The sequence below is a fragment of the Drosophila suzukii genome, chromosome 2R (genome assembly GCF_043229965.1).
Source record: "Drosophila suzukii chromosome 2R, CBGP_Dsuzu_IsoJpt1.0, whole genome shotgun sequence".
NCBI classification, from domain to species: domain Eukaryota; kingdom Metazoa; phylum Arthropoda; class Insecta; order Diptera; family Drosophilidae; genus Drosophila; species Drosophila suzukii.
In genome coordinates, this window is record NC_092081.1 from 18,870,490 (window position 1) to 18,885,571 (window position 15,082).

Consider the following 15,082-nt stretch of genomic DNA (forward strand, 5'->3'; position numbering starts at 1 on the left):
TATTCAAAATTGTTAGCAAAAATCAGAAAGGCTTTCACTATATCCTTTTTAAAAATCGAACATGGTTGTTGAAATAATATCTAAATTACATAATTTTGTTATTACTATTGTTATTATTATTTTTTTTTTTTTTTAGCCCTATAAGCTTTTATATCTTAAATTAAAAGCAGATGAATTTATTTTCATTTTTTCATTTATGGAATTTATGATTTATCTATGAGTTTCTGCCCATATTTATTGAATACAAATATTATCTTTTTAAATATTTAAGCAGGAATACTTTTTAAAGTATCTTCCATATATTAAATACTTTTTAGTGCAGCTGTGGTCTTTGTATACATTTTAACCGCCCCTTCAATCTCGGCCATTTAATCAGTTTGTATTTGTATCTCTTCCCCCCTCCCCCCTATCAAAGAGGCGGCAAATGTGTATATTTGTTTGGTTGAACAGGACAAGCTGACGCTGGCAAAATGCAAATGACCTTTGACCATTGACGGCAGACTGCTCCCGAGTGGAGGGGTCGGTCGAGGTGGGCTATTTCCAAGGCAAACTAGAGGCTTCTGGCTGCCACGACTCTAGCTCTATCTCTATATTACGTATACGTAAGCCTGCGTGTGTCCCGGCTAAGTAAACACCGGGAAGGAATGGTGAGAGGGGTGCACCTGGTGTTTCAAACGGGGCGCCCAGACATTCACCTGAGCCCTTTTTAATAAACTCAGCAATGCACACGCCATTGTTGACTTAGTCCTTTCGCAGCTCCAACCTCCTGCGGATCCAACTCCTGCGAATCCATCTGTAGATGGAGATGTTGTGAGTGCCCGGCCCCAAAGTGCCATTTTGAGTCAACGAACTTTGGCTTGGCCAACAGTATCCGCCACTCAGTTGTCGGTTATAAGGTCGTTTGGCGATGTTCCTCTTGAACTTGGCGGACAAAGATGATTTTGCCATTACTCCAAAATTTGTTCAATCCCCGGGGAAAAAGCATTCTTAACCATGTAATATCTGAGATGGAAAAAGGACAAAATCGACTATCAGATACCTGTTACTCAGTTATACAATTTAAGAACAAATATACCTTCGACTAGAGGCGAAGAAACATCAATATGTTCTCTCTTTAGATGAGTAACGTATGAGTAGCTGATAGTCGACGTCATCTAAAAGACCAAAACAGAGATAGGGAAACCTGGCTTTCAGGAGATTATTTCGACAAAGTGTAGTATATTTATTTTTTTTTTTTTGCTTTTGATGTTTAAACATATATATTAAGTACATCAATATAAATTTGCTCGGTGAGAGACTAATTCCAAGACTACAGACCCCGCCCTCTAAACATCCTTAAATAAAAGAAAACTTGTAGAGTAGTGCCTTTGATAAAATTTTAATTATTTAACGATATCATCAATTATTTTAAACAGAGTTCGCGCCAATTGTATCCTTAATCCAGTTGATGTAATGCGTAACGTTTGTGAAAACATCTAAGCCCGTACATTGACGGGATCCGTAGCTAACAATACCTAATTGGAATTGTCTGATAGATCCCTCGTAATCTAGCTCTACGCTCAACGGAGATCCACCGTCCCCCGCACAAGCATTACTGCTTAAACTGCCAGCACATATATGGGACTGATCAGTTTGCACGCCCATTTTTTGGTTGCAAATGTGTAGATCGACATTAAATATATTGGTTGTGTGTAGAATTCTGGGGATTCCTTCATCTCCAGTACTACCCCAGCCGGTAAGCTTATAATTTGGATGAATTCTTTCCACTTTTTGATTGACGAGCAGACAGATCGGCCTTATGTAGTCTGAAAAAAAAGATATTTAGTTTTTGGGGAATTGGTTTGCCATCTTAATTAATTACCTGAAAACTCAACTTCTTCAGCCATTCGAAGCAGAGCTATGTCATAATTACCCATATCACTTTTTGTGAATTGTGGATGAGAAATATTCCGATCGATATTAACCTCATAAGTGTGTTCGCTGATATCCCTGTCGAATACGCCAAGACGCACCTTACTAAAAGAAAAGAAGAATTGCCATGTTACTGGAACATAAAAGTACTGCACTTACATGGCCGGAAATTCAGAAATGCATTGCGCTGTTGTCAGAACGAAGCCTACAATCATCAATTGCGTTTATAAGTATACCAATTTAAATACAAATATTTATTAAAATACGTACGAGAGGTGATAAGCGAACCGCCGCATTTGAAACCGTCGTCAGCAAACACCATCACCATCCATGGATTCGAGAATCTTTCAGCTTTATTGCCTCCAACTACTCGCCGAGCTCTCAAAGGATGCTTTGTGGTTCCACAATTTTCTTCTAGCAAGGACGCCGATCCTTTGTGGGCTCCCAAAAAAAGACAGGCGGTCACCACGATTCCAGCTATGACGATCTTCATCTTGAGGCGATGACTGAATTCTGAGCACTCAGGGCGAGCATCTTTTATAGCAAGCGGTATACTTTTTTATTGTCTTCGAAAAATTACTCATGGGTTTTTCAATCTAAGAACAAGGCAAAATTATTCAGAAAAATAGAAATAAGAAATCATTTCATTATGCTCTTTGCCCTTCTTTAAATAATTCGCTTCATTCTTATCAAACTAATTTGGGATGACATTGAACTAAAAAAAAATAAAAAAATTATACAAATTTAACGTTTTTTTGATGATTAATTTTTTTCTGTATATTATCTGTAACACAGTTCCAAAATAGCTAATACCCTAATGCCTTTAAAAAGCGATTTCGACATCGGATATCGACGGCGTTCAATTTAATTAGAAATAAAATGTTGCAATGATTGTGGGGGCTTTTGGGGTTGGCAATAATGTAATTTAGAAGTTTTAACTTGCCCGCTGCCAATTGCATTTCCAAGTTGCGAGTTCCAAGTTCCACTCACGCAACCGCGAATAAAGTGCAACCAATTGCAGTAAAGTGCAACTGCAACTCCATCACTCAGCTGCTCGGCCCCTCGATTTGCCGCCTTTCGCGCTTTTCCCGCATTTTCCGCATTTCCCGGCTAACTAAAAGCCAAATGGCGACAAATGCAGTGCAAATTAAGGAGGTGGGGAAATGGAGAAAAATGCAGCAGGCGAGAGAAAATGGAAATGGAAGCGAATCGACTAAAATCGAAGTGGAAAGTGGAGAGAATTTTCCGCTAATGGTCAGCGAGGGTCGAGAAAATTGCGAGTGCTTCAGCTGTCGCGCACTTTCGTCTTATTAAAGTTGCAAGTCGTTCAATTTTTCAGTTCCGAGTGCATTGCGATGACACTCCACGCCCATCTATCATATCAAAGTTGGCCCAAAATCAATCTGCGATACTGTATCAAATGTCAAATAGAAAACGCAATCGCAGCGAAAGTTTCAAATTTCAGTGATATATTCAGGGATTCAAGATAAAAACCGATGTGCAGCTAATTTATGCAGTTCTACCGGAGGCAAGTACAGGTGAAGGTGGATAAACAAACCCCAAAAAAACCCCGAAAAATAAACCCAATACCAAAAACACCTTTAACGAAGCCACCAAGTAAACAGCAGAGATTCGGGTTCGGAAATAAACAAGCCAATTGGAACGAGACCAAATCAATGCCGCACATATATGTGTATACTATATATATATCCTTAAAGTTCTAAGTGCGAGGAGTGGCAGGACCTGTCGATTTCTCCCGGGTTTATAGAGTTTCCTGGTGCAACTGCAACCACGAGACGCGACCCCATGCATATAAACATTTCACAGTCTGGCGACATATCTGCGATATTTTTATGGCCAACGTGTGGGCCAAGGCTTCCTTTTGGCCAGACTAAAAAATACACGGGAAATGCAAGAGAAATGTGTCTGTAGAGCGCTCTTATCTCTGTATAATCCACTTTATATGTTCACACTAGCACACAAATTGAAAATAAACACAAATTCGGGTTACGAGGGAAAAAAATAAAAATTCAGCTGGGGATTACCATTTATTGAGAATCAAAGCCGGCACTTAAAAGAGACATAATTTTTTCCCGGCCGAAAGGTGTTATAAAGTGCTCTTTGGTTTGCTTTCAGTCGGCCTTAAATGGTCAATACTTTACGATATAAATGAACACTATAATAACAATCTAGTAAAAGCGTTTTAAAAGTTAATAAATACTTTAAAAATTGTAAGTTTAAATACATTTACTTTGTTATTATGTCAACCTTTCGAGCAACTTTTGTTGGTGGATGCTATAGGTAATTATTTAGCGATCTATGACACGTAAACATTTTCTGGTCAGTTCATACAAGAAGTATTCATAAAATATATCTAAAACCAATTTTATTTGATTTTAAAAAATCGTATTACAAAAACTTAGTAATTTATGTTGAGCTGGTTTCCATAATAAGTTAATTGCAGCATTTTACATCTAAATAACAATATTATAACATAATAACACAGCGACGATTAAGGGCTATGGAACTTGCTTTATCATCATTTTTCGAAGTTTCAATACCCTATCCAATTTTACGAATTAAAATGTGACCAAAATAGATATTATGGTAATATGGTTTACTTTTTTCTCTATAATTTATAATACAAATTATAACATTTATTCTATTTGCCATTTTCAAATGTTAGACTTAGAGCTTAATAAAACACTAATAGCAACAGTTTAGATCTTGATCAAAGATTTACAGCAACATTGTAGAACTTCACAACACTTCTTACCCTTTTCCTTCAGTGTCAATTAAATTTATTAGTTATTTCTATTGGTATCATACATTTATAGAAATGTTTAAATCACCTAACAAACAAGTAACATCAAAATTTCAAAGTGTGGTGATGCAGCGGATAGTCCCGGGGAAGCAAAGTAATATAGGGTATTCCAAAAAGCTGACGTCCTCTGTTGCTCTGATTTCAGTCGATAAACCAAAGAATGTGGCCAAGACTTCTTCAGCTTCTGGTAATCTATCAGCTAATAAAGTTTCCGAGAAGACACCGGAAAATATATCATCAAAGCCGAAGTGCCATTCACAACAAAGTATAAAAGTAGCTATGGTTAAGCCAAAAACCGTGGGAAAAACCGTTCCGAGTCCAAACTCCAAGACAATGGTGGCTCTCACTTCAAGACCACCATCCTCGCGAAGCACTGGGAGTACTGTTTCCAGTAAGACCCAACAGTTCTATATTCCCCTAAGGACTTCGAATAGCGTGACCAGCCGGCTCTATCGTCCCTCCAAGCATGGAGTCTTCGACTACCATCTGTCCCCGTTGGAGAAGACAGTATTCGCCCAAAGTATTGTTTATCCCATGAAATCCGTGCCAGCGGTGGAACTTCAACTGCTGCGGAATGGTCAGCGGAGCACCTACCTAGAGAGGCGATATGAACGCAGTCCGGACGACAAGTACAACTATCCCGAGGCAACCAGCTGGCGATACGGATGGTTCCACCGGGAATCCGATCCCTTCCAGAAACGAATACCCCGACGAGATTAGAATAACCTTTCGTACAACTTTTATTCGCGGAAGCTATAGTTAATAAAATACTTTGAATCAAAAGTAATACTCTTTTTACTAATATATTTAAACTTTTGGGATTAATTAAAGAAAAACTAACTTGAAAATATTACATCAACTTTATCATGTTAGAAAGTAAGCAAGTCAATCCACAAAACAGTCACTAGGACATCCAATTCGGGATGGTCGGGATAGTTGCAGATCCCCAGAAAATCACGATTGATCGGCCTGGACAATTTCCACATATGATAACTGTCCGTCATCAGTTATCATATGAGGAAATGTCCAGGGCCATCAATCGCACCGAGAGTCTGTAGTCCATTTTGAAGAAATATACGCTGTAATACACAAAAAGTTAAACATTTTGTACATCACTTGAATTAATTAACAACTAACCTGTTAGAAAACACATTTTGTTCCGTAAAATCAAAGCAGCTGTGAGTCCATAAATTATTCTCACCATCACAGTGTATCTTTATTATAAAAAGCTTCACTGTGATTGCGAGAATACTTCATGGAAATACATGTGATCGTCACCTTATACCATAACTATAGATACATATGTATAAAAGTGGAAATTATTAGATGAGGAGTTACTTATTAGGAAAATAACTTACTTATAAAGTTTAAATAAAACTTTTTACAAGTAAAAAATCAAAACAGAGCTATGAACCGGCTCCGTGGGCAATTAAACTCGACTGGCCTTTCGGTGGGCTTGGCTCCCCGATTTAAGGTCTTTATATGGGAACCAAGTGGCTTCAAGATGAACAGCAGAGAAAAATGTGTCGATAAGCAAATTCCCCCAAGAACATACTTAGTTTCGACATTTGAAATGTAAATGCTTCATGATTATTAAAGACCCTAATGGAATTCCGCATACGTCACTGACTAATTCCCTTTATAGCCATTAATATTTAAGAACCTACTTGCGGTTCATAAATAAATGGGTATCGTGGGAATCAAAAGCGATTGTGTATAAGACGTATGCAAACTTCTTTTAATATACGAAAATTTAAAGTCGCGGACTCTTAGCTAATGAATCCCAAAGGATTTTTTACAAACCACCTAATTTTTAGCAGTCATTATAGTTTTTCTGTTAATAATTCAATTTAATTTTTATCAAAAATTACTTGGTATGTATGGTATGTAGTTGTATAAGCAGCAGAATAGTATACAGGCTATATGGTAATAAAGAAAATGCCATTTCAAATAATTATAAAGTTAAGAATTTTATTACATTTTCCACAAGTGAAGTAAAAGGCGCCAGTTGTGTGACCCAGTTTTTGTTTATTTTCGGTCTAAAAGTCGAGATTGAAACTTTATTAAGGGCAGAAAAATGTATAATTTCCTGGGAAGAGCAAATTAAATGAAAAAATGCTGCAATACAGTTGGACATCTGCATCTGGTGTGCATCAGCGCCTCCGACGAGGGGCTCATCCCGAGTTATAATACGATATGTGGGGCAGATGCCAAGTGCTACAACTGACAGCCCCCGACTTTCTGACATTGCCCCGACTTCAACTTCTGTTGTTCTGCCGCTTTCGAAAATGCAGCCCAGAGTTTTTCAAGTTGTGCCACGGATTGGCCAGAAAATACTATTCAGCAAGGACAAATTGCATTTAGGATGTCTGCTGCTCATATGACGAGCGTACAACGGGGCGTATGCTCGTTGTCTGGCATTTAAAAGGGGGGGGGGCAAAGTTGAGGGCAAAGTTGTAGAAACTAGTTGCGGCTGCCGGTCTTTTGATTGACTCATGAAAGTCGGCAACTTTTTAATTGTTTTGTAACATTTCTTCAAATAATTTTGCCATTTTTACGCGAGATTCTCCGGGGCGTTGGCTTTCAAACTTATTAACTTCGTTCCATGGGCGAAGGACTGCGGTACTGCGGTACTACGATACTGAAATACTGCAATACTGAAATACTTTAAATTCACCCGGTCCGCTTGTCTTATGTCCTCTGTCGCTGATTGTCTGCAATTCATGGCAGATTTCGAGTTTCATTGTTGCATCCGAAGCACTTTGAGCTGCGCAAACTTTCGCCCAGACCAGAGTGTCTCGGCAGAACTTGGCCGTCCCCATTCCCATCCCCATCCCAATCCTGTACCATCCTGTCCAGCTAGCCATATCCTGCAACCCCTCTGGATCCACTGGTCCTCCGATCCGGATCCGGTCTGTCTGCGGTGCCCAGTTGTTGTGCTGTTGGGTTGTTGGGTTTGCCTGATTGCAAACAACAATTCCCTCCCAGCGGAGCTGAAGTTTATTATTATTTGGCTTGTTTCGCGTTTTGGCGGTTTTATTTACCTTTAAATAAATTTCCGTTTTATTCTTTGGCAGCTTTTTGCGCTTATTTGTTTTCGATTTCGTTGTTGGCCGGTCGGAAGTTTTCCTCTTATTTACTGGGATTGATTAATGTTGGGGTATACACATCATAATTAGACATATTCAATTCCGAGCAAACTTTGAGTAAAAATAAATGTTCCTCTTAAAGCCTGTTTAGATTCGTTTCCGTTGTCTAATCCTTATAATAATCCTTATATCAGACAGCTCCTCATTTGATTGTATTCAATTGCTTTTCCGGAACAAAGAGGCCAAACTATTTGAGGGCATTTCTAAATATTTTACGAGTACCACCACACTTTCTTGGCCATTGCTGAATATGATGAGAATTTATGGGTCAGCGGGCAGCAAAAGATGAAAATTTTGAACATTTTGTGGTAATTTTTATTACTTCTATTGCCCAGGATATGATGCTGCTCCTCCGATCCTCCGCTCCTCGTTGGCCCAAACTAACTTGGCCGTAAAAGTTTGGGTTCTGTGGTTGTCGATTGCGAATCACAGCCGGCCAGTTGGCAAGACCGGGTTCTCGTTTTCGGGGCTGGCTGGCTTGGTTGTGGAACACCATTTCGCTCCCGAGGCAATAAACAATGCAAAAATATATTATTCTGAGCAATCAATGCGGTTTGTTCGGTCTCAGTCAGTTATTTAAAAATCCCAAATGCTGTTCCAGCAGCCGTAAGTTCTGGCAAATTGTTGATAATGCCCAAATAGAAATTGTGCATCAGCATGGAAAATCATTTCACAAATAGCTAAATTGACCCCGCAAACTACACTCGGTTAATTATTTGTATACTAACTTTTATTGCGAAACACTTTTACAAATTCCTTTTAGCAAACTCAAGCACTCATTATTGTTTAGGGCTATCACGTGGTTTAAATTCAACTTCAACATTTCGTAATCCCTAAAAAAAACGGTCGTCTTAATTCATTTGCTTGATGTAAATACATATCAATAGAAGAAGGGTATAAATCGTAAATTAACATTTCGCTTAATGATCACAATCGCTTCGCTAATATTTTTGTTTTTTTTGGGCCAAGTGAATGGGAGGTACATAACACATATTGCGGATGTAGCTGTGGGTTTGTGTGTGTGTAAAACTTAGAAATCAAGATACATAGGTTTAGGTGATATATTCTTATGTATTTCTAGTAGTTTCTGGTTTGTGCCTTACTTAGAGAAGATACCGTACTACAGCCACGCATTAAGTATAGCACACTCTCCAGATCCTGCACCAGGATCTCGGATTCAGATAAATACAGAGTTGCATTCTCGTTTCGATTTTCTCCCTACGTTTACGTTAAGTGGTAACAATTAATTCTTTGTATAGTCGGAACAAAATGGGGGGACACACGAGCAGCACCTCTCCTCCGCCCCTACTCCATCACACATCACTTCGGCTTAGGTACACGCTTAGAAGTTATCTGGGCCGATCCCTCCTTGGACTTATTGGACTCCTCGGCCGGTCAGAGCAGCTTCTTGGCCGTAATCGTCGTTGACAGGGTCGATGCGGTGGCCGTTGCCTTCTTGGACGTCGGTGGTTGCGTTGGTGTTTGTATCGTGGGCGGCAGGCCAAGGTCCGTGGAGGGCAGGATCTTCTCCATTTGCCGCTCGGCCGCCTCTCGGATCGCCGATTCCGTCGTTGCTGCACCAGTAATAACGCCGCCTGCTCCTCCACTGCTGGCACCACCACCGGACTTGCCGGATGGTCCCGATCCTCCCGAAGCCTTTGTAGGCGATTTGGGATCTGCTTTGGTGTCCTTTGGCGCCGCTTCGTCCAGGTTCTTTGCGTTGTCCTTTAATGTTTTGGCCGTATCCTTAAAAGCGGGCTGAAAGGGCACAAAAACCATTGATAATTCAAATTTTTAAAGATTTTAGACCACACCTACCTCCGCCTTAAATTCCTTAGCTTTATCGGGCACTATTTCCTCCTTATCGCGCAATGCGTTGGCAATATCCTGAATCTCCTTGGCGGAGTCGTGGACATCATTCACCAGCTTGGCCAAATCCTTATCCACTTTGTCTACCTCAGACTTCAGTTTCTCAGCCTCTTTCATGCTCTTAGCAATGGCCTTTTCAATCTTTTGCTCTGCCTGCAGCACTTGCTCCTTGTCAAGCAGACTGATGAGCTCCTCAATGGCCTTCTCGCTCAGCTTAATATTGTCACGACCAATGGACTCCATGACCTGTAAAGAACACATTATGGGTTTAGTATAGTTTTCAAATAATAAATAATATTTTTACCTTGCGAATATCGTTGACTGTTACCACGCCATCTTTGTCGGCATCAAACTTTTCCAGGACAGCTTCGATGTGCTTGAGTCGCGCCTCGTCGCTGGTTTCCTTCAGCACCTTTATGTTCTTCATTAGATCGTCGATGCGCAGCATCTCCTCGTTGCGCTTCCTGGTCGCCTGCTTGGACAGGAGCTCGGTGAACTCCTCCAGCTGCTTCTTGTCGATGTTAGTGGCCTCGCTGTCGATGCTCTGCACCGCCTTGGTGATCTCTTGCACCGAAAGCAGACCATCCTTGTCCGCATCGAGTTTGACCAGCAGATCTCCAACAACCTTAAATCTCTCCTCATCGGAGGCCTCCTTCATTCGCTTGATGGTGGAGACCAGTTCGTCGATCTGCACCATCTGCTGTGGCTCGACAGCGGGGCTGGGGGCCACGAAATCGGTGGACTCCGCCTGCTTGATCTGGTTCTGCCTTGTCTCCAGATCGTTAAGCACATTATCCAGCTGGGAGATCATCTTGTTGACCCGGTTGTAAAGCATCTTGGCAGCCCTACTCTCACGCACTGGTTCCTTGACCACCTGTCGCACTTCACGCAGTTCCTCCACATCCTCCTTGTAGTCGGCCAGCTCCTCCTTCAGTTCCTTGATTGTTTCCTTCTCTACCACGAGCTGTTTATCGGATGAGAGGGTCTTCAGGGCGTCGGACAGCAGTTGGACATCAGTAGAGGAAATGCCCTTGTCCGTCTCGGACACCGAGGCCGGCTCCTTGCGGTCCAAAATATTTTTGGTAAGCTTCTCGGCAAACACATAGGGAGCGGGAATCTCCTCCTTGATGGCCGATCGCTTGGCGATGGTTTCCTCGTGCTCCTCCTCGCGTTCCTCGCGAATCTTCCGCTCCTCTTCCTTGATGATCTCGATCTTGGTCTTGTTGTCCACCTTGCCCTCGCTCTCGCCAATGGCGTGACGTGTGTGGGCACCCACTGCATCCGGCAGCACGCGCATCGTCTCCTTGAGCTTGTCGGTGGTGATGCTGTCGTCGGAAATGAGCATGGTCCTCGAGAGGAGCAGCAGCGTAGGCGGCACCTGCTCGTTTAGCGAGAGATCGATCCACTCCTTTAACTGGAAACGAAGACGCTCTTCAGTGAGTCCATAGGCCCGCATTCCACGTGCCTTGCACGCCTGCTGCAGCTCTAAAAGGTCCAGGGAGTCGACTCCCTCGCGGGCAATCACCCGGTCATCGGTGGCCAGGGATCGCAGCTTCAGCCGCAGCTGGAAACGCAGCAGCGTGGAGGTGCCGATTGTGTTAAGCTCGAGGACCCGGCAAAGTGCCGCCAGTTGCTCCCGGGAAAGGGAGTCCAGGGTGATCTCGTCGTCAAATCGCTTGGCGAACTTGATAATATCATCATTGCTTACGGCCTCAGTGGGATTGCGGATCTTGGTGAAAAAGACCTCGAACTGCTTGGCCTCCTCGCTGCTGTGCTCCTTGTGCTGGACGGGCATCTGATCGAGGGTCTGCTGCAGGAACTTGGCCACCTCGAGGCGGACGCCCAGGGACTGGCGCAGCTTCTCCTGCCGATCGGTTGATGTCTGGAACGTGGAGGGCAGCATGCCGGGGAAGAATTTGATAAACAACGGCAGCAGCAGCTCCATGAAGGGCACAATAATGAACACCGAGAAGGGAATCAGTCGGAACAGATCCGAGGTGGTCCGCTGCAGCTGCTTGTTCTCGCGCCGCGTGAGCGTCTTGCCGTTGAGCACCCTCCAAAGGAGCTTCGAGCAGATGGCCACATCGATGGAGAGCAGCCGAAAGCCGTGGTAATAGTGCACCACCTCGTCCCAAATACGTGTGCCGAGCGACTTCTTTGGCTTGGCCACGGTCTTGTCCGCAGTTTGGGCCAAAGATGTCGTCGAAGCAGTCGCCGTTGTGGATCCGGTCGTTGCGCTAGCGTTTTGACCCTTCTCTGCGGAGGCAGAGGCGGTAGCTGCACTGCTACCACCCGCTGCCGCCGCCGCCGCCTGACCATTGGCCACCTCCTTCATGATCTCCTCGACCTTCTCCTTCTGCTGGTTCTTCAGCTTCTTGACGGTCACGTCGATCTTTGAGCTGGACGTCTCCCACATAGACCGGCTGGCGTGCAGATGCCTGAATCCATGACCAGAATAGTGGTATCCGTAGCTGGCGTGTGGCTGGAATCTCCGTTGGGCGCCCAGCGATCTGCTAATCTCTAGCGCCGAAGTGGACGAGGATCTCCGGGGCCGCTCTTCCACTGTGGCGGGTCCATCTGTGAAGTTAGTCGAGCTACACGCGCAACAGCTCGATTTAATATCTGCAAAAAGAGTTCGAAAAACGGTGATAAGTATAAGAACAAATTTTTCAGAATTTTGCTTTGTAGTAAACTTGCAATTAACTGTGTATACCGATGAGGATCCCTACAGTGGGTTTTATTTTAAATAATTTTGTTGCGATTTTAAGACTTTAATACAAACTTAAATTATTTTACACAATCTGTAGAATTCGCAGTTATTGAAAAATCTATACATGTTTTTCTTCTAGCCGCGAATTCTTTAGAGGTGTTATCCTTTCTTTTTCTATGTCATCCTAAGAGTTTGTTTTATTCATCTCTGATCCCCTGATATCCCGTATTCTTTAAAATTTGTTAAAAGGGGTTACATATTAAAAAAAACAATAATTGTTAAAATCAAATTCAGAAATCATCTTTTAGTTCAATGAACTAGTTCTGTAGTAAGTATGAATGCAACAATAGCATGACGGAAGGCTTTTCCGAAACACCTTTTCTTTCTCTCTATGAAACTGAAATCAGTTCAACAATCTTGAACAGCCGGCGAAAAAGGGTGAACAAAGAAGAAAAATAAAAGCACACAATAAATTATTAATCACAACGAACAAAAAAAACAATACAAGGTTGATAAGCGTTTTACCCCCTGATTAGGGATTTTTGTTGGGATTTGGAGTAGAGCTGATGGTTGATAGTAGAAAAGGCAAAGATCGCAGGCGACTGGGGAGACAAATTAGCACCTGGAGTGGAGCTTACATAAATCACAAAGCAGACCGAAATTCGCACAAACACTGCGAAGCCTCTATCTCTATAAATAAACGATTTAGCAAACATTCAGAAATGTGCGCCGAGTGCAATTGTTTACAGCGCACTTTTCCTTTTTTCCTCTCCCACTTGATTTTCCGATTCTTGGCAGTTGCTCAAGGTAAATGAGTGAAGAAAGAGGGAACCAGAAAAAGGAACTGCGGTGGAGAAAGTGAAGGCGATTTCTGACCTCTTTTCGGGTCTCTTAAATTATTTCAGACCTGTTTTCAGGTCTAAATAATATACTCTGCACTGAACTGTGACTGTACTTTTCCGCAGGTGCCCCCTTGTCTGCTCTTTTCGGGTACCTGTCTTTGGCACCTGTGCCTTGTTAGGATATTTCGAAAAAAATCTAAAATTATAGCGCAAATAATGCCAAATTTGTGAGTGACAAGTAGAATTTGTCAGTTTGCTCTACAAGATTTGGTTAGAAATAGGCTAAATCCGCTGATAATATCCTAAACAGGTTAGTTGCTTTTTAGAAAAACACAAGAAAATGAGTTCTTATAGCAAGTAGACTTCAAAATTCATAATCAAGTATGTGGGAATAATTATAAAAGTTATACATAATGACAAATAATAAGCCATACATATAAGCCAAGAGATAAGATTGCTAGTCAACGAAACGTTAAAAACAATAAGCTACCAGTGACGGATCATGAAGAGGGCTTTGAGGATAGGAAACCGGTTAAAGACTTTAAGAATCAATGAAATTTCGGATTATATGGGGTTCAAAACAAAAATATTCAAGTCCCCTAAAAATATTTCCCTGCTACGCCACTGCTTATATCCAAAACAATAGAATTTCCTTGGGGAAATTTCCAGCGCACGTCGTAGTTCCCAGCCAGTCAGCTGTTCCCTTCCAGCGAAAGTGCAGTCAAAACAAAATACTGGATAAGGGGCGCACACACACAAGCAAACGGGCAAAATCAATGGAAAGTTTTGTGGGATTTTTCGCTAAGCTTTTGTTTTGGCCAACTTACATCGCTTGTAGACATTCTGGGCCAAATGACTCGTTCGCAGGTTGCGTCCCTTGTGACGTAGCAGGGCGTTCATGGCGACGACTGCGTGCGGGGGCGGTGGGGGGTGGGGCTCGGCTCGGCTGCCAATCCGAATCCAAAGAATTTTCAATTGTAATTTTGAATTTCCGACAAAACTGTCTGTGGATTGTGTATCTTTGGTTTCTCTGTCGCTTTTCTGATTCCTTTCTCCCCCTTTCCTCTTTTGTTTTTGTTTGCTGTCGCTTATCGCTCTCCTTCTCTTTCGTTGGCGCAATGTAACGGTTCCTTTCCACGATTCTCTTCTAATGAAAAAGTAAATAAAAGGGGGGATTTCTGCTGTTAGCCTACTGTGGATTTGGTTAAAAACTCAATAAATTGATTAAATCACAAGTTGTTTTGATGTCTAAAACGGAAAAGTTAGACAGCACACACACAGGCGCGCACACACACACACACACACACACACACACACGCATCAGCTACGTCATCGCCGCAATATCGCGCGATCCGCATTGTTTTTGCTTAGCACTCTTTCTCAAATCAAATTACACAACTACAGCAACAAATTTCGAATTATTTTCGCATTTCGTGCAGCTGACAACCGGTTAAATCAGGCCTTTAATTTAGACGTTGACTGTAGCGTGCTCTTCAAGCAGTCTATATATGTATAATCCATTTGTCACTCCTACCGTGGCTGGTTAATAATAAAAACTAAACTAAACCCTCTGTTTTCTCACTTTTTTCACGTTGCCTTAGGTGTGACCGTTCTGCGAGTGCTAAAAAATACCGTGCAGTTGGGTAGGTATTAGGGGGACTCCCGATTTGAATTTTTCAAAATCAAATTATATGTATGCTGGAGCGCTTCGTCACTATGTCCAAATTATAAGAATGATTATTAATTATACAACATATTAATTATTAACAACTAATAT

At 42.1% G+C, this 15,082-nt stretch overlaps 3 protein-coding genes and 1 long non-coding RNA gene across 5 annotated transcripts; 1 reads left to right on the forward strand and 3 right to left on the reverse strand.

Annotated features, from left to right (window-relative positions):
- Positions 1 to 1,351: 1,351 nt before the first annotated feature.
- On the reverse strand, positions 1,352 to 2,404 carry LOC108008214 (melanization protease 1). Its single transcript, XM_017072003.4, has 4 exons — positions 2,182 to 2,404; positions 2,071 to 2,116; positions 1,862 to 2,016; positions 1,352 to 1,805 (listed from the first exon to the last, which is right to left on the reverse strand). The coding sequence occupies exons 1-4, from the start codon at positions 2,402 to 2,404 to the stop codon at positions 1,408 to 1,410; spliced, it is 822 nt and encodes a 273-aa protein (XP_016927492.2). The 3' UTR covers positions 1,352 to 1,407.
- Positions 2,405 to 4,666: 2,262 nt separating this feature from the next.
- Positions 4,667 to 5,522, forward strand: LOC108008835 (uncharacterized). Its single transcript, XM_017072741.4, has one exon. The coding sequence runs from the start codon at positions 4,751 to 4,753 to the stop codon at positions 5,453 to 5,455; it is 705 nt and encodes a 234-aa protein (XP_016928230.3). The 5' UTR covers positions 4,667 to 4,750; the 3' UTR covers positions 5,456 to 5,522.
- A 72-nt stretch (positions 5,523 to 5,594) lies between these two features.
- Positions 5,595 to 6,210, reverse strand: LOC139352510 (uncharacterized). The gene is made up of 3 exons (XR_011603721.1): positions 6,094 to 6,210; positions 5,873 to 6,025; positions 5,595 to 5,814 (listed from the first exon to the last, which is right to left on the reverse strand). It is a non-coding gene; the product is annotated as an uncharacterized lncRNA (long non-coding RNA).
- A 2,386-nt stretch (positions 6,211 to 8,596) lies between these two features.
- Letm1 (Leucine zipper and EF-hand containing transmembrane protein 1) lies at positions 8,597 to 14,908 on the reverse strand. Of its 2 annotated transcripts, none has more exons than XM_070994596.1 (5): positions 14,888 to 14,908; positions 14,133 to 14,452; positions 10,058 to 12,375; positions 9,703 to 9,999; positions 8,597 to 9,642 (listed from the first exon to the last, which is right to left on the reverse strand). In XM_070994596.1, the coding sequence occupies exons 2-5, from the start codon at positions 14,203 to 14,205 to the stop codon at positions 9,280 to 9,282; spliced, it is 3,051 nt and encodes a 1,016-aa protein (XP_070850697.1). In that variant the 5' UTR covers positions 14,206 to 14,452; positions 14,888 to 14,908; the 3' UTR covers positions 8,597 to 9,279. The 2 variants fall into 2 exon arrangements, with proteins under 2 accessions (XP_070850697.1, XP_016929765.2); XM_017074276.4 differs by lacking the exon at positions 14,888 to 14,908 and adding an exon at positions 14,840 to 14,861.
- Between the last annotated feature and the right edge of the window lie 174 nt (positions 14,909 to 15,082).